The sequence below is a fragment of the Fringilla coelebs genome (assembly GCF_963513975.1).
Source record: "Fringilla coelebs genome assembly, chromosome: 3".
NCBI lineage: Eukaryota > Metazoa > Chordata > Aves > Passeriformes > Fringillidae > Fringilla > Fringilla coelebs.
Window position 1 is genome coordinate 105,752,458 of NC_140030.1, and position 19,371 is coordinate 105,771,828.

General features: G+C 47.7%; 1 protein-coding gene across 1 annotated transcript in view; it reads right to left on the minus strand.

The window, feature by feature from the left end:
• GALNT14 (polypeptide N-acetylgalactosaminyltransferase 14) overlaps nt 1–19,371 on the minus strand; it is a gene marked incomplete at its 5' end in the record, with an annotated part of 92,616 nt that overhangs the window by 32,645 nt on the left and 40,600 nt on the right. The window contains one exon of the mRNA XM_084202532.1: nt 6,848–6,946. Within this exon, the coding sequence (XP_084058658.1) occupies nt 6,848–6,946 (99 nt within the window). The remainder of the gene's footprint in view (nt 1–6,847; nt 6,947–19,371) is intronic.

Consider the following 19,371-nt stretch of genomic DNA (forward strand, 5'->3'; position numbering starts at 1 on the left):
AAGAATTACTTTCTCTGGAAAGACAATCCCTGCCTCTTCCAGTTTCAGGATCTTGTCAAAAGCCATTCTTTCCCCCCTCTTCAGGTGCCTTGCATGCTAAGGCTGGAAAAAAGAGAAAGCCACTGTCCCCTAAGCAACAGCCTGGAGCTGCTGTGGCCACCCCGACACCTTGGCTTGTAGCACGCACAGTTAAACAACACCTCTTCAACACCCACAGCCTGAATGAAGTACTGGGAAAAAGTGGCTCAGCAGCCCTCCTCCACTGGGGCACACAGAACAATTTAGATGTGCTGTTTCCACCTGTCAAGTGTTTTTTAATTATTGTTATTAATAGGCTTGTTATTTTTTAGAAATCCCCGTACGCCAGAGCTGAGTTCAGCAAATTACCGTAGCCGAGCATCAGTAGACAGAGACAGGAGAGCAATATCATGCTCAGTGGAATATTTAACAAGTGTTGATTGCCTGGAAACCTAACTCTGTGCAACCTGCAGGAAAGAAGCAGGCTTGTAAAAAAGCCAGCAAAATAAATAAATAACCCACCGAGAGCGGGAGGAGAGGAGGCAGCGGGAAACTTGGAGCATTCAAGGCCTGCCCTGTAGATCTGGCTGCCAGAAATGCAGTGCAGGGCTTAACTCTGTGGGAAGGTGGCTGCAGAGAGGCTGATTCTGCTGCTTTTGCTGGTACCAGCCATTAGAACTCAACCAAAGCATTGGGCTGTGTAAGCTCAGGCCTGGGCTCTAAGCAGTACTCAGTGCCTTAGAGGGTCTCCTGCCAGAGAACATCTTATGGAAGAAAATGGACCACTTCCATTCCAAGGGACCACTTCCATTCCAAGGGACCACTTCCATCCCAAGGGACCACTTCCATCCCAAGGGACCACTTCCACCCCAAGGGACCACTTCCACCCCAAGGGACCATTTCCAAGGTCCTGGACTGGCGAGATGCACAGCCCAGTCCCAGCTCAGCTGCAGGTTCCCACTGTCCCCAGATGTGCTACCAGCTCTGTGCCTGGGCTTGCCACCCCATAAATCAGGGGAGATGACCCCTGAATCCACCAGTGGCCATCTGTGGCACTGACAGAGCAAGGGGGAAAAGGCCAGCATGCTGACCCACGAGGGAAGGAGGTCTCCAAGGCCTCCTTCCATCAGCTGTCACCCTTCCATGGGGTCAGTGACAGACACCAGTGTGGGTGGCACAGCACCCCCTCACCTGTACCACCCCAGCCCTCTCCCAGCAAATCCCTTGTGGGACTCACTCACCACACAACACTTTTCCCAAATTCAATGAACAACTCACACAGGTGAGGGCAGTCCAGAGGCTCTATGGGACCACTGCTGCCAGCACACTTTCAGCTCATTATTGCCCCTGCAAGTCAGAGCACACAGCCCAGCGAGCCCCAAAACTGCTGCTAAGCCAGGGGCCACAGGATGCAGGCACAGAGAGGTGCCCAGCAAAGCCAAATTTGTGCCTCCACTGCATTTTCTGCCTGGTGCTCGATTAACCACATAGCACCACGTGATGCTGTGAACACACAATATAAGCGCCCCTCCTGCAGCGCTCCTCAGGGAGGATGGGAAAAAGAGGCATCAAATCCTCCACGTTTTCAACATTACAGTTTTTGGTTTGGTTTTTTTTCTTTTCAGATAGACCATAAAAGCACTTTTAAAAATTCAAAGCCGGCTTTTCTATTACTTGTGCCTCTGCTCAGCTTTGATTTTTTTTTTTAATACTTTCCTTTCTTTATGTCTGTGCATGGCTTTTTTTCCCCTTTTATATGGGAAAAATCAGAAGACAATATTACAGTGCTTTGAAGTCCCTCTGTTATTATAGATTTTCTTTCCCTGAAATCAAACATAGGTAGATATATACTGCAGTGATGGACATATTTGAACAAATCAAAACAGTTTTTAAGTTCTGCTGTGCCAAAGATCACAACATTTTCTCCCTTAAATTGCCAAAAGACCTGTTACCATCAAACTAAAAGCTCATGCCTCCAGTCCAGAAAGCATTTACTCACCCTAATAAGAACAGGTTTGTTGCTGAATTATCTTTTGACAATGCTGAAACTTTCTTTGTTCCGATTTATTTACCTTATGCAGACACAGCCATGGAGAATTTCACCTTAAATTTTCATTGTAAGGCCCCTCTTCCATCCTCCTCAAGAATTCGTTGGGATCCTTTTCCACCTACCCAGAGGTAAGCACTGGATCCAGCAATTTCATCTCCAAATAAATACCAGTGCAAAAGTCACCCAGACTATGTAAGACATGGAAAATGTTTCCAGGAAGGAATTTTGACCTTCTGGCCAAGTCAGGGTGGTTTTGGTCATCACCCACTTGCTACAGGGAGGTGTCTGTGGACACCCATCCTTGAGAACTCATGAACCTGTTAATTCTCTCCATGGCAACATATTAGGACTTGTTGGGAGGGAAAAAAACACCTTTGGGAGGATAATGAAGTATGAAAAGGGCCAAGGGTCACAATTATCAAAATCAGACTGAGTATGGAGAGAAAATACCCACCAAAATGAACTGCTTCAACAACCCCAAATGGCTAATTATGTAGGAAGAAAGACATCACACCAAGAATAACCATAATGAGCTTTGATTACACTGCAGCTTTTGCATTTTATTCTTTCAAATACCCACCAAGCTCTTTGAAATTCAAGAGTTCTCTTATGTTAACATCAAAAGGTAAGAGCGCACGGAGGGCTGTGTACTCAGTCACCGCGAGAGATGATTAGCAAATTAAGAGAAAAAAAAAGTCCAGGGTTTAAGCAAAAAGCAGAAAAGAAAAGAAGAAATGAAAAAAATAGTCAGCACAAAGTGCTAATTATACAGTTTCTGTGCAACACCTGGCTTGTTTTTGCTTCTTTAATCAGGCTCATTTCAGTTATGGCACAGACTCCATATGGTGCCTAAGCAAGGAGGCTTTGTCACCTCCCTGTCTCAGATGTGTCTGGATGCAGACAAGGCAGAGGCACGAGGGGGAGGTGAGAGGTGCTGGCTGCCCAGGACACCACTTCTTTCACCTATGAGCACTGGAAAATGAAAGGCATGATATTCACTCTGCTAATTAATGATCTAAATATTTGATGTGGTATTCACAGCGCTTGCATCAGGACTCCTGCCAAAGGATGTGTTTTGGTTTGTCAGCAAGAGGTAAATAATTTAAGTTTTCTTATTCCTGCCCTGAGCTCCCCAGCTGCAAGTTTGAAGAATAAATAAATAAAAACCACTCAGCAGAGTAAACGGGACTGTCTCACCGTCTGCCCAGCAGGTCATCCACATGACAGGATTAGGATTCCCTTGCTAAATCCAGGCTAGTACAGGATGGAAAGACAGGAAAGAAGAAATTGTTGTTTTGGTGGGGTTTTACTTTTTATTTTAAATGCCTCTGTATTGCTTATTTTCCCCCTTGCTCCTGCCTTCCCACCTTGGGTTTACTCACATGGTCCCATCTCATGCACAGTTGGAGACTCTCACCATTTTTAGGCACTGAGCCCTGGAGCTTGAAATACGTGAAACTGAACCACAGAGGGACAAGGAACTTGCTAAAAAGGCAGTGGTTGAAACAACCCAATGAGATTTTCTGCACAGTAAAATAACACTTAAAAAAACTCTTCAGAGCTACTTTGCTATTGACTATCTCCTCCTTTCTGTCCTCTTCTCCTATTTTCTATTTCCCCTTCTCATGACACCCATCCCCTACTCCCTGGAAAGTTGTACATATTCACAAGCACAGTTGCACATGCATTTATAAATGCTGACCTCACCATTTCCAGAGATGTGGGCCTTCGATAAATTTACTTTTTCTTTTCCCCCCCCTGCTTTACTCCCAGCTGGCAAATGGTCAGAGAAAAGATCATGAAACTTTTAAATGAATTCATTATTCAACACAATCCACCAGCTTCTCTCAATAACTTTGACAATGCAAACTGTCCATAAATGAACTGTCCCAAGCGCTCCCAATGTGACCTGAGTAAGGGGTGCCCTGGAGGCCACATGTTGCTGCTTCCTACCAAGAGCCTGAAACACACTGAGCCTGCAGCACAGCTCAGCCTCAGCACTCAGGGAGCACTGAGGCGCTCAAGCATCCAGGAAAACTGCAGGAGTAGCAAAATCCCCCCTGCTCAGCAGGTACGTGGTGACTTCTGCAAGAGGCATTCCCTCCCCTGCTGCCTTCAGCAGCACTTCCCTCTGCCACTCCTCTGTGTTTACATAGGAAGTGTCCCTTTTGCAGGGACAGTGCCCCATCACCCATGGCTTTGGACAAGGCAAGAAGTGTCCCTCTGTCCTATTTCTTGCTCCTGACAGGGCGATTAACATTGAGAATCGCAATTAACACGAGAACATTGATTCTGCAATGAGGCTGGAAAATCCAACCTACTGGAACTCAGGAAACCAGGTCTGCAACTCAGAATCTTCCACCAGCTACAGAAAAATCACCTCTCTGCTCCTCAGTCTGTCCATCTGTCACCTGGGTTATACCACTGAAGACATGTACTAGGGAGAATAGGGTAGAAGAGGTGCCAAATTTACCCACAAGAATGCTAAAAGCAGTTGGCCACAAACTGCCCCAAAAGGCACAAAGCACTGTCAGGAGGACAGAATTTGTTTTGAATGGCCAAGGAAAATGATCCATGTTGTTACAGCCACTGTGGGATGGAGTCATCTGGAAGATCTAATTAAACCAAGTATTTGGTGAGCAAGAGAGAAAAAGCCCCAAGCAGTCAGAAGGCACAGCAAATTAACCCACAGAGGCTAAAGAGGCAGATGAGCCTTCAGCTGGGTCCAAAAAGAGGCAGGGAGGTGGCAATATATGCACAACCCCATCTAGAGAGAACAGCAGGAGCCACATGACCAGCTTGCCACCAAGGATTAGTATCCCCAGGCTTGGCTGCATCAAAGCAAGCCTCTAGGCACTGCATCCAGGAGGAAATGGGTGAACCCTGAAGCCAAAAGGCCACCTCCAAACCATGGGGACCTGAAAAAAAGAGGGTCAACCCAGGAGAGTTCAGGATCTCAGCCCAGGGACAAGCAGAGGAGATGGGGACCTAAGGCTGTCATCTCAGTTCCTCACTGCCTGGGCTTGCCTCTGGGGTACAGCTCAGTGGGATGCTCTGTGGGGCTCTGGAACTGCTGGGGGATGAAGCTACAAGAAAGAGGGCTCAGAAAGGTTCCTAGAGCTGGGGAAAACTTCCCCACAGATTAAACATGAGCACTGGAATTGCCAGGGCCCAAAGAGAGAAGGAGCAGTGCAAAGGAGCAAAGCTATGGTGAAAATCACACATGGCCAGGTAAGGAAGGCAGTAAAGCCAAATAATCAGGTGAAGCAAATTGAAAAAAAGAGGAACAAGGAAGGAAGTCTTTCTATGCTGGAAATAAGAAACTTCAAAGGACAATCACCTTTAGGAAGAAGTAAAAATTCAATGTACCTGTACTTCTAACTTCGCCATCACTGCAATGAACAGTTCTCTAATGAAGCCCGATTTGGGGGATCCAGGCCTAAGAGCTGTACCATGAGTCCAACATCACTCATGACCACACCTGGCAGGACAGTCAGGTGCTGAGTTATGGGGAGAAATGAGGTTAAAATCCATCCCTGCCCTTCACATGTTATAAGCCCCCTATATCTCAGGAGCTAGAGGACTGCACTTGCCACCTCTGTTACAAATACAACTGGTTCTGGAGAATGGCAAACTTATGCAAGGCACTGTAAAGATTAAAGGCAAGGTCCAGGACTAAGGAGGTGGCACACAGCACCAAGCATCAATGCCACTCAAAATCCACACTCGCCAGAGAAAGAAAGCAGTGACAGATTACTGAGTGTGAAGCAGGGAGACAGGATTGGGCATGAAACCATAAAGCAGAGCAGGAATTCAATTTCAGGACTGTCAAACTCACTTGTGGCCCTGGATACGCTCACCTGAAGAAGGATGCTGAGAGAAAAGCTCAGCAAAGACATGACAGTGAACAGGGCACAGCTGAAACCTCCCCCTAACCAGCAACCCCAGTCTGACCAGCACCAGCAATGGCAAAGGGGATGCCAGGATGCTGTTTAAAAGCCAAGACTTGCAGCAGGGCACAGACCTTCACTAAGCACACATGAGACACAGCTGCAAAGCAGCTGACACAGAGCACGGCACACCCAGGCTTGCTACAGAGCAACCCACCAGCCCAGACCTGGACACAACCTTCCCACAAGAGAACCTGCAGATTCAAGGCACACATTGGGATTAAACACAGATTTCAAAAGCCTGCAGTGAAAATGAAGCCTTCAGTCTATCCACGACAGCAAAACACAGCCAAGAACAAACCGACAAATGAAGGAATGGCCGCATGCCCAGAGTGCTCCAGCGTGTCGCTGCAGGAGGACAGAAACCATCCCTGAAAATCTGGTCTGCATGTGTGTCATTAGGGCTTCTCAATTAGCAAGCCTTTCTGGCACTGGATGGGGCACTGGAGAAGCTCATGGAGCAGCACTGGAGCAGATATCCGTGGAATGATAGCTGTCCCTAGAGAGCTGGGCCAAAATACAGCTGAGCACTCCTACCCAGCTGGATATAAAAGCTCTTAGCCCAGACTCTAATCTGCTGCTGAGCCCTCAAGAGTTTCCCAGGCTAGACCCTGCAAAGGGAGCATGGCTCCTCACTTTCTTGAGCATCCCACTGTAAAACCTACTTCTCAGAGAGCAGCGTTCAGGCGAATTTCTCTCAGTCTCCATTTGAGACCACAGCTGGCAGGTCTGGTCCTGTTGCCGTGGTGAGTGAAAACAGATTCTGCCTTTATTTGTGATGACCACTGGCCCACTGACCATCTTTTAAGAGATCTCCAGGAGCTCTTACCTCCGAATTGTCCTTAGCAGGGTGGACCTGGCCTCGTTGTGGAAGGTGATGACCACGCTGGTGGGTGGGAGGTCCTGGCTGTAGTGCAAAGTTGTACATCTGGGGAGGGAGAAAGCAGAAAAGGCTGTTCAGGTGCTGGAATTCAAAGTCAGAGCTCACTTTACCAACACAGGCAGCACAGTGCAATAGTAAATGGTCTCCAGCCATTATTGCAAAGAAATATGAGACTTTTTCTGTGTGAATCATTTCTAGAGGAGTCCAGGAACTGCCAAGTAAGCCACTGGGGATTAAAGCAGCAAAGAACTTAACTGCCATTATGGGAAGGGATGAGAAAGGAGGCACACAGCTGGCAGCCCTTTCCTCTAACCAGTGCTTCCCAGCTACCCACCAGGGCTTCTCTCATCCCCCTAGCTCATGGCACCACCAGAGGTAAGAGCATCCCTGCAGTTCCATCTCCCATCCACCTCACTCTCAGCCTCCTAAGGAAGCAATTCCCACCAGCCAGCTGCAAGGTAAGCCAAGCCCTGTTTCTAAATTGATTGTTTCCTTATTAATTCTGCATTAATTGCATAACCAGACTACAGGGAAGACTGGGATTTCAAACTTTCCAAGCCAGCCTTCAGAAGGTGAAAACCCACAGCTGCAGCCACAGTCCCTGCTGCCTCCTTCCCAGGAGGAAATGTCACAGACTCTGTAATTACTTTGACCTTTAGCTGATTAAATTTGTGGCTTTTATAGACCGACACCAATATATTCCAAGCTCAGAAAATCCAGATACCCCGGACATCCATGCTGCCCTTTCCAGGGCCCTATCAGTCCCTTAAGATGGTCTTAAGATGACACAACAGTAGCTCTCCATCACAGCCATCCTGTCTCCTGCCATCCACATGTCACTTGTCTGCTCAGGTGCTACCACTACCATCCTCAAAGGCAGCAGGAAAGAGCACTGACCAACCACTCTTCCAACAAACCACCAGCCTGCTCCCTCAAAAGTTCTGGATCACAGAACCTGCAAGGTGAAGTAAAAACAGATGGAAAAATTAAATTGGATATGGAGAGGAGAAAGCACGTAAGAGCAGCCAGATATTGCTGGTTTATACTATTCAGAACAGCATGTTGCACCTCTCAAATGCCAAAATGCTCCAGATACTATTTTCAACGAGGTTTGCCATGTTTTAATTTTGAAATTGTATTTCTGATTATTACCAAAGTGAACAAGAATGCACAAGAGGAGAAACAATTCCAAAGGTAAGGAAAAAATGGTATCTTGGGTGGGACAAAATATTTGCAAGCTCATACTAAATTAGTTGATGCTTTCTCTCACTGTTTCACTCAAAACCCTTTCCAAGTCCTGCTTGAACTTGACCAAAAGCAGGTTTCTCATTACTCCCCTGTACTTTCAGCACAGTCATCCACACCAGAAGTTCACCTTCGAGCCAATTCTAATTCTGGGTCCATCCCCAAAGGACACCGAAGCCGCGCAGCTATTCCATATGCAGGAGAAAGTTCAGCAACGCTGCCCTGTGCGACAACACCCTCATCCATCAAAACTGCATCTCGGGGATGCTGAAAACAGAGGCTTTCTGAATTATGAAACAGCCCTGGGTCACGCCCTGAGCTGCTCCTCTGGGTCACTGCAGCCCCTTGCGTCACCCAGTGTCCCGCTCCGGCCCAGCCATCCCAAGCTGCCGCTGCTCAGCCTGGCCACGCTCAGGCTCAGCTCCTGTTTGCTCTGCGGAGCTGCAGGGACAGACGATGGCAGCTGCTCTCCCTGAGCTATTTATACACGGCTCCCAGATGCGTGTCCTTCCACCCACTTCCAGCAGGGCTCTGTGGAGCCAACAAGGGAAGCTATTTCTGGCAAAGAACGAGCGAGAGTGGAAAATACAAAGTCATCAATACTTTACTTATGCTATTACAACAGCCCAGGAGCTGGTAAAGAAAGCAGGAGCTGGGAGTGTCTGTGCCTCCCATGGGTGGGAGTGCTGGGGCTGCTGCAGGCTGGCTCAGGCTCCTCCTGAGCAACAACCTGCTTCTAAAACTCCAGATGCTGACATGCCAGACCTGCCCAACCAGGCAGTGTGCGTGTGGGAGAAGCTGGAATGTCACACATGGGCACCTCCAGAGCTGCAATTCACCTCTGGCTCGTGTCTAGAGAGGCTTGGCACATTCCGAGGACAGGAATGATGCTGCCATGGACCTGCAGCCTCGCTTTGCCTCTGTGACCAGCACTACACCACAGCTGGGACTCACCTCTCCAAAAACTGCCTGCAAAGGGTGAGGCAGAGCTGCAGCACCTTCCTCCCAGGGCTCCTCCTCCTGGGAGCCTTATGGCTCTGACTCTCTCCTTGCCCAGGATTTTACCCCTGGGTTCTTCTTTCAGGAGCCCTCCCAAAGTTTCCTCCACTTGGTCCCTTCCCCCCCCCCCCCCTTCCTCCACCAGTGTAACTGCAGCTAAACATCCTGGGTCCCCAGAAGGCAGATTTCAGTTTAAGTTGTTGACTACAAGTGTCTTTCTTTGGCACTTACTTGGGTAATAAAAACCACAGCTTGGAAAAGCATTAAATCCAGCATGTCCAGAATTATTTTGTGTGACAATTACATCTGGGGTAATTTCAATTTAATACCTCACTGCAAGTGAAAATTGCAGCATGCAGCCCTAAAATTGCTGTAATAATGAAAATAAACCTGCTAAAAGCTGCCTGTGCTACCTCAGGCTGTCACTGGATAAACGTTTTGTGCTGCTGATGGCATTTCATAGGTCACCCAATTGCCAACAAAAAACCAGAACAAAACCAAAACCAACACCCACAACATTTTCAGGAAACCAATGAAAGTTTGAGGATTTTTTTAGATTGTTAAACAAAAAGGAAAGAAAAAAAAGAAAAGAAAAGTAGTAACTGCACTGCCTGTATTTGCAGTGTGTTGAAACTCACTGGCTAAAACCACTTAAAGTTTGATGCTATGAAACCTTGCAGCAGGACTGGAGAGCAATCCTAGCACAGCAAGTGCAAGCAGGAAAGCTGCCAGGCTGCTCTGCAGGCTCCCAGCATCTGGGTGGGGTGAAAGAGGCCAGAAGCCAGGCTGGCCTGCCCTAAAAACCCCAGGGAGAGCATCCAGATGGAGAACAATTCTTATTTCCTCATGCAAGCAGACAAACTTCATTTGATGGGAAGAGTCACTTTTTGACTGAAGTTTTTTTTCCCCATTAAAAATGGAAATAATTTCACAACTAGGAAGTTCTGAAAGGGGTAGTGTGGCTACAAACACCTTAGGAATCACTTGGAAAACCCCAGCCTGGACTGGTTGCCTGTCATATTTCCTGCAGGTTGGCCAGAGCAGCACATCTGACTCCACATTCCCAATGTGTTGTTAACTCTTCAGGAATAAATTATGCAGCGCCTGTTTGTGGGGACATGGAGCAGACAGCCAGAGCCCTGCACTCGCTGCAGGAATTGCAAAGCTCTCCTGCAAAGTCCTAAACTCTAGACACTCCAGCATTGGCCCCAAAGTCCCTTTCTCAAGATATTTTTCTTGAGCTTCTTCAGCCCTTGCGCTGCTGGTGAGCAGAGGGGCATCACAAGCTGGTGGCCCCCACACACAGCTGTCCCTGCATCCTTAGAGATCCTCCTGACAGGGCAGCACATGCCCATTCCCAGGGAATCTGAGCCCATCTTACATTTAAAATGGCAAACTTCACTCTCAGTGCCCCTCACCAAACCGAAGCCCACCTTGCCACCACAGCTGCACAGCACAATGGTAAAGATTAACAGTGTGAACAGAGATAGACCTGATGCCATTAGTTTCAACTTTCATATCTTTTAGAGTCTGTACTGCCTTAGTGACTCTGAACTTCATATAAAGTGTCAGCAAGCTCTCTTCACAGTTTAGTCAGACAAAACAATTCTTTTCCAGCCTGAGAACCAAGGACTCTGTTGCAGCTTTAGGCTCAAGAAGTACAAACAACAGCAAACTGAGGAGAGCAATCTGGGGAAGATAGGACTTCATAACCTGAAGCTGGAATTGGACAATTGACCCCAATATGTAAATGGGCCAAAACCTATAAAAGTGTGAAAACAGGTGACTGGTCATCCCTCTTGCATCCAGCTTGGGTAGAGCCTCAGCCAGGCTCTTGTACTGCCCAAGGTGTATCCTCTGAAGGCCTTTTAATAAATATCTACTTTATTCCTTTAACTCTGTCTAGCCTCTGTTCCAGATCAGCCTCTTTAGGCATCAGACCCTGTTCCACAGCCTCTTATGGTGCCCCCAGGCTCATCCAACATCACATGTCCACAGTGCAGTGCTGTGTCTCTCAAAACCCACCTCCAAGATTCACCCTCTCCTGTGCCTCAGTTAATTCCCTCCATAAATGATCATCCTCATCCCACTCCCCCAGATTCCCCCTACTAGGCTTCTGCTCATTCCTCTGCTCTACTTCAACAGCCATCACTTGCCAACAGCTCTGCTCTGAATTTTTAACGTTTTCCATCAAGTCCAAACTCTCCCTCAACACAGCTCACCACTTCCAAACCACTCTCTGCATATTTATTTCAAACAGCAGCTGCACCAGGCAGAGCCACACCATCTTTCACCTCCCTGCTGGCTCCTCTCTTCTCCTTGGAAACACATGGGAGAACACAGTCTCGTCACCATGCATTCAAAATAAGGGTATTTGGGTTTGTCTGCATTCCACTGCCACAGGGCTCTCACATCAGCCCAGAGGACAGGGACCTGCCATCACCAGGGATGGGTTCACACCAGCCCTGATGGACAAGCCATGCTGATTTCAGATGACATTCCCCAAGGAGTAAAAAATTACTCCCGTGGAAGAAAATGAAAATTATGGCTGTGGTGAGAAAGGAAGCCACTACCCACCACAGGCAAGGAAAGGGCTGTCAATGGAAAGGAAAAGATGAGAACCCCCAGCTGGCCAACAGCAAACATTGCTAAACAGGCTCTGCACACCTGTAGGGATGGATGGCAGGACATGCAGGCACCTTGGTCACACCTCTCAGGACAACCTCTCAGGGTGGCATACACAACGGTGGAAAACTACTGTGCCTAAGCCCTGTCTTTGAGCTAAAACAAAATTCATAAATCATAAAAACATAGAATGTTTTTATGTTGGGTTGGAAAGGACCTTAAGGATCATCTAGTTCCAACTCCCTGCCTTGGGAAGGGACACCTTGCACTAGAACACGCTTCCCTAAATCCCATGCAACACTTGAACACCTTCAGGGATGTGACATTCCACAGCTTCTCCTGGCAACCTATTCCAGTGCCTCATCACCTTCACAGTAAAGAATTTCTTCCCAATAACTAGCCTAGGAGACTTCCATGAAAATACTCTAAAAAATGGATATGGTTTGACATCGAGCTATAAAACAATGTATGTGCCAACTCCTATGGAATCTAGGAAGTTCATAGAGCTTACTGCTGGACAGGACTGTGCACCACCTCACCTGACCTCTGGGCAACAGCCTCTGGCATTTCTCCCAGTTATTTCTGCATTTTGCAGTTATCCAGGCATTAAGTCCAGTGACTTGTGCCTGACTGCAAAGTACCTTTCAAAAAATCATTACTTGATGACCTCCAGAGGTGGAAAATCCAAGAAGTGCTGCGCACACCACAGTCAACGCATCAGTCTCATACAAGAGTATAAATGGGACACAACAATTCAGAATTTGCTTGACCAGAGCACCTAGAGGGGGGTCAAGTGATCTCCATGGCATTCACCTCCCATCAATACCCTTGCTTCTTGGCTTCCCCCAAGCCACCCCTCCTGCATGTTGTCTCAAAGTATTTTTTCATTTAGCTTTGAGAGACCTTCAAAATGCCCCTTTGCATTCCCAAGTCATGCCAGCATCTCCTGCTCCTTTCTCTGGGTATGCCTTGCCCCTCCTCAGCCAGCTGACCATGGTCTGTGCATCACCAGCACCACCATGACACCCAGGGCCTCTCTAGGTCACAGCTGTGAGCAGTGAGACAACTGCTGGCACATCCTGCACGTGGGGTCAGGTTTAGCACAGACACCTACTGAGAAAGCTCTGGGATTCCCTCTGGTGCTGCCTCTAAGCTCCACCAGGACACACCACGATCTGAGCTCAGAGCACGGGTGTGACTTTCAGAGCACAAGAGGAATCGCCACCAGCTCCAGACCCTCTGGTCCTGCAGGTCCACCTTGGGCTGGCCATGGCTGTGGGCAGGCTGGTGCTACTGAAACACCAGAGCAAAGGCCTGGAGCAAAGAGAGGCTGAAAACACAGCTGGAAGGCTCAGCAGTCCGGAAAGCAGCCGTGCCAGAAGGAAAGAAGAAAGGACGCGGAGTCAGATGTCAGCTGGCAGTGCCACATGATTGCAGGGAATGCCAGCTCAAGTTTGGCTTGCCAAAGTGAAAAAATACCCTTGAGAAAGGTCAGAAGGATTTCTCTGTGCTGGACTGGCGTGTGCCTCACGTTTGCATTCCCAAAAAGGGGCTGAAAAATCCCTAGGGTGGCGTGCAACAGACGCTGTCGGGGCTGGGAGAAACGGTGGTGATCCAAAGAGAGGAATCCCTGGTTGAGCAGATGATTCAGGGTGTAAAAGGGCTCCAGCAAGGGTAAGGAGGCACATCTGCAACAAATACTCACTGGTGGTTAGCACCAGAGCTCACAAGGAATTATTCAGCAGGCTTGAACTAGATGTAATTTGATAAAATTGTAAAGAAGGCCCTCAGGAAAAATCTGCTGGGGCCGTGAACCAGCTCTGGCTGTAGATTAGATGTGCAGAGGAACCTGTCCAAGTCTGCACCTTCCCCACAAAAATACTAGAAAATGCACAAAAGAGTAGAGTCCTGCAAATTGGTGCAACCTAACCACTGGCTGACCTGAGATCAGTCTCCTTGGGTTGACCAAGAAAGACATTTTTCTACACAGCTTCTGGAACCTGAAGCAGTGCTGGATTTGGCTAGCCTGCAATTAATATTTCCTCTAACTCACTGCCTCTTTCAGTCTCTTTCTTTCTTCTCCCAGCAAGATAGATATCTGAAAAATTAATCAAACGACTAAATTTGAAGAAAAGGGGAAATGCAAGAAGGCAAAAATAACCTTCTGTGCACATGACGTGCTGCTGCCTGTGAACCTCAAAACTGATGAGAAGATGCATTTATAATTCATTAAAAATTTGCTGGGTTTTTGTCTTCAGAAAAGGAAAGGAGAAAAAAAAGAGAATTTACTAAGAAGGAAGGAAAGAATAGCACGGCTGCCTTTAAAAACAAGTTAAACCAGATTGTGTGTCTTGGTTTTCAAAGCAGCTCATGAATAATTCAGACTTCTAGGGCCCTCCACACAGACTCAGGGTCTGTCTTGCTTCTTGACTCCCTCCACCCTTCCTTCCTCAGAACTGAGGCAAAAAGGAAAACAGAACCAACAAAAGTGAAAAGAAGAAGGCAAAACCAGTACAATTCGGTAGAATTTTGAACTGATGCTAGTTTTACTGGAATACCAGAGCTGACGGCAAAGTTTTTCACTTGGTGGAAGTAAAAGCAAAATCTGGTACCTTGTGCCTTCATGGAAAACCTCCAATCCATTATTAAAGATCTTTAGAAGCCAGGAAAACCTGAAATTACATTTCAGATGGTTGGAACCCTGGATGTAAAGATTCCTTAGGGAGGACGCTTTCTGACCAGAGAGCTTCCTGGCATCACGTGGCAAATCAAAGCAGAGAAAGTCCCCATCCTCACAGCTCCGTAGTCACAGCTGGGGAAACACAAACCCAGCTCCCCACTGTGACAGCTCAAAAACACTTCCAACATGTAGGGATCTGCAGTGCTCAAAGCAGGAATCCACCCAAACAGCCCCAAAACAAAATGCCCTTTTGCTGCAGCTGATGGAGTAGGAATTTAAGGTGCTGGCTAGAAGAAAAAAACCAAACAAGAGCTTGATGGAAGAAACTGTCTCATGGCCTAAATTATCAACAGGAGCGAGTCTTGGAGAATTAGTTCCATTATTTACTAATACTTGACTTTGATTTCAGCCTTCATAAACATATTAGGTCAATAGAAATAGCGAGACAAGCAGGAGAGTTAAACAAACAACTTCATTCTGTCAGAATTACTTGGAGCAAGTTATCAAAGTAGTCGATGGCACATAATAACTATAAGACAAGTTGTCAATATGTTACAGCAGCCAAAGACAGACGATGGTTCTAGCAGAGGGTGATCAATGCCACCCTGGGAATGCTGAAGCACTTGGTGATGAAGGGATGGCCACCACGAAATCATCACTGGGCTCTGCTGTGGTTCAGGTGGGTGCACCCACTGAAGGCCACTGAGACAGGCAAGGGTTTCTCTTCCCTATAAAAACCCCAGGATCCTTTCATTCTGTTGCAGGGAAGGAGGCACCTGGAGTTTAAAAACGAAATCCAATGCCCCCATGGACGGACTGATGTCACCGTCATATTTTCTGAAAAATCCCTTCATCAGGATTTCTTCTCCTGGGAAGCTGAGACGCCTCAGAGGAAAAGGAAAACAATAATTATCTATTTGCTTCTCCTGTGTTTTGCTGCTTTGGAATGTGGTTTGGACATTGTTTACCAAATGATCATTGTTTCATTGGTTTCATGTGAATTGTTTTGACTTAATGACCAATCACAGTCAGACTGTGTCAGACTCTGAGGAGAGGGTCACGAGTTTTTAATTATTATCTTTTAGCCTTCTGTCTGTATGCTCTCTCTATTCTTTAGTATAGTTTTAGTACAGTATTCTTTAATATAATATAGTATCATAAAATAATAAATCAGCCTTCTAAGAACATGGAGTCAGATTCATCATTTCCTCCCTATGACAGGGACCCCAGAAAATACCACAGACTGATGTTGGCACAGCCACCCCGAGGGCCAGGGCTGGGTCTGCAGTCAGTCCTGGTGTGTCAGAGACCCCCACCCCTCCCTCCATCCCCTGGGAAGAATCCTCTCCCTGGTGCAGTGACTGCCTCTCACCAGCAGTTCCTGCACCCGCCAACGCACGTTGCAGCATCACTTCCACTCCAGCACATCGTTTGTTCCTCAGGAGCCCAATGTGTACTTTTCATCTGATACTCAAAATCACTTGCTTTTAAATACAGCTTGTCATTTTTAGATGACTAAAGTGTCAAAAACATTTGAGATCTAAATGAAATTTTTCCCTTTTCAGGATGAGAAAAACAGATCTCTTTGGCTTTAAGTTTTCCTGCCTTTTTACTTTCAGATTCCCCAACAGCTTTGCTTTTGGTTTATTCTGAAATTGCCATCTCCTAGCTTTTCTTTCTCTTAAATAACCAAAGAACTGAAACACTGTTATTCACTCAGCTCTACTGAGCCCTACCTACCCATGTAGCCGCCAAACTCAAGCTCCAGAGATGTGGCACTGACAACACAGACACAGCCCAGGTGTAGGCAGCGAGGTGGATCCCACCACCCACTCTGTCTCTGTTTCCAGCTCCAGGCTCTTGAACAAAAGCAGCAGTGCCTGTACCAGGCATTGCTCACCTTGAAATAGAGCAGTTTGTCCTCAGGGTGCAGTGACTGGCAGGTCACTGTCTTTTATTGAATTCCCAGCTCTCACTCCTCCACTCCTCTGTGTCCCCCATCATGACAGGGACAGGCAGAAAGATCACTGCTCCACAGACAGATATCTGGGGAACGAGCTTTTATCTCTGGGTGAATGTGTCACAAAAGTGGAGCTAATTAACTGGGGCTCTGTTTTTGAAAAAGGTTAATATTTTATCAAATGTCTTCTGTCTTGAGGAATAATTATCCCTGGCAGTAGTAGCTCTGCCATTTCCCAAGGGACTGAGCAAGAGACTGGAGGCTGGTGAGAAACACGTGGTATTGATGGATAGACAGCAGCTCAACTCTGGGCTAACAGTGCATCTCTCCAGCAGTTACTCCTCAACACAAACCAACCTGCCACAGGATATTAACAGAGGCAAAACCCCTCTCTTCAAAGGCTGTACAGATTCTTCTGGTCCATTCCATGCCCTCTGGTGCAAGGATGCTTAAAAAACCCAAGGCACTGTGTCTCAGCCAAGAGCACCAGTCCCAATCCCTTCTCCCCAGGCACCCTCTTCCCTTATTGCTCCAGCACCCGAGTCTGCACAACAAAAGGGAAATCCCATGGGCTCTCCTAATCCTTCCATCCCAAAACCAAACTGGTTCTCATGGGGGAACCAGCAGCTGAAGTAATTCCCATAGGGACTGCACAGAGGGAGGCTCCCCCAGTGCCTGCACAGAAGTCCTCAGTACAATGCACAACATCTCTCCACAGGGCTGGGATGCAAGCAGGGAAAATGGAAGGACTGAAAAAGGACGAGGGAAGGGTCATTTCAAATCGACCCAGAACTGGTTTGTGCGTGCATTTTTCTTGGCAAAATGCAGTGGACGGGTGAGTGGGGAATTTCCAAAATGAAATCAAAACTGTCTCATAGGGAAACAAAGCCAAAATGACTTAGGGGAAAGAAATACATCACTTTGTGGGAGGGGGGAGGGAGGGGAGGGGGAACTTCTCAGCTTTTTTCCCCTCTCTGAAACCGCAGTTTTTGGCAAGGAACACAAAATAAAGGTATTCTTCAGGGAAGGAACAGCTGGGATGGAAGCTGTGCATGCTCCCCTGTGAGCCCCTCAGATTCTCTTTGGGAGGATGACTGTCCCGTGCAGATGCTTTTCCCACCCAGCAAGGCACTCAGGGGCTGGAGGAAGGACAACTTGGATAAACAAAACTCAGCAGTAAGAAATGTAGTATTATACCAGGATATTTGCTGGAACAGTCCAGTCATCCCCACTGCCTGCAGCCAGATGCCAAGACACTGAGCTCCCTACAGACTCCCCCAGCACCCACCCTGCCAATCCTCTTTGGCCTGCAGACATCTTTTAGCCAAGAATACAGCTCAGGAACAGCTTCTGCTCGCTGTGCAGACAAGTGCCATAACTCACACTCCTTGCACAGCCCATTCAGATGGAAGTAGCTTTGCCCTCCAGAAAAAAAAATGAGTAACACAACCACTTAACTGGCACATCCTCCTGCATCCCAAACACCTGCCTATACACTTCCATCAGCTCCTCAGAGAGCCTGGCTCACTCCTCAGCTGCTTCTCAAGTTACCCTCATCCTTCTCATACAAGGAAAAAAAAGGGGGGATGAATAGCACTGAAAATCTACCACTGTAGAATAAGTGCTGTCACATCTGCCACCTCCCTACAGCAGACACAAAACACAACCAGCTCTGCTCCTGGAGAAACACCAGCCACCCCCAGCCCCAGCATTCCTTCCCAGAACCATTTTTAATGAAAGCTCCTCAGCCTGCCTTTTCTCTAGGCAGCCCCTCAAGATACAAAACTGCAGCATCTCACTTCACCTCAGCTCCTGCGCCTGGGTGACAGCCAACATCCAGAGCCCATGACTCCAGGGCACGATTTGCAACCTGGGACCAGTTGAGCCATGCTCCAAAAACCTGAGTGGAGCCACCATAGTGCCAGGGTGAGGAAGACATAGCACCTCTGAAAGCAAGAGGGTGGCAGGAGCTCGTTTTCCTGGGATGCAGTTAGACTGGTGGTGACAATGACCCTGTGTCCCTGCCAAGGAGGCAATTCTGAGTGAGCCAACCCAGCATCTCTAGCTCCAGGGAGGGATTAGGCAGGGCTTGGAGGGCACAGAGCAGCACCAAAGGCTGCCTCAAGCATCTGGGTTTGGATTGGGATCTCATGCCTGAAAGTCTCTCTCCTTTCCACGGAAGCTTGTGCAAGTCCCACAGGGTGGTCTGGGTGTCCATGACGCCCAGGAAGCACACCAACTCCCTGGAAAGGCACAGGAAGATCCAATGTGGGCAATGTGGGCTCTTCCCATCCAAGGAGGGAAGAGCGGGCTCTTCAGGACAAGAGAATGTTGGGATGATGGTTTAGCCAGGAGTGCTGGACAAGGAGAGATCCCAGCTCAGACATGGGCAGCCACTCCCAGGGAATGCAACTTCTCTCAGTGCTCAAACCCACAATAATCCCATTTCCTGCAGACCCTACTCTTTCTTCTCCTACCACATTCAAAAAAAACCCCAAACCCAGAAGGCTTCAAAAGAGGACATCATGTAGAAAGATATTTGAAAAAAGATCCCTGCATTCATCTGTTTTTGTCCCCTGAAACCACCAGTCCCTGCCTCAGAACCCTCAGGCCAGCTGAGCCCTCCACCTCCACCAGAAAAAACGTGGGCAGCAAATGTCACAGACACTGGGGTGGCCACAGGTACTCCCAGTATGGGGACTTGGACAGTCCCCAGCTATTTCCCAGGATTGTGCATGTCCAGCTCAGTCTGCAGTCCCCGGAAAGACCCATCACACTTCTGCATGGGCTCTCCAGGAAAAGAAGGTGCAACTATCAGAAAGAGGCACCTCAGTGCAGGTATTCCCACACCTGTACCAGACACCAACTCCAGCAGAAGCAGGAAAACACAAAATACTGGATTTTTGCAGGGCTAAAACGGTCCGGTGAATATTTTTGTCCACTTTCAAGCGACATAATGGA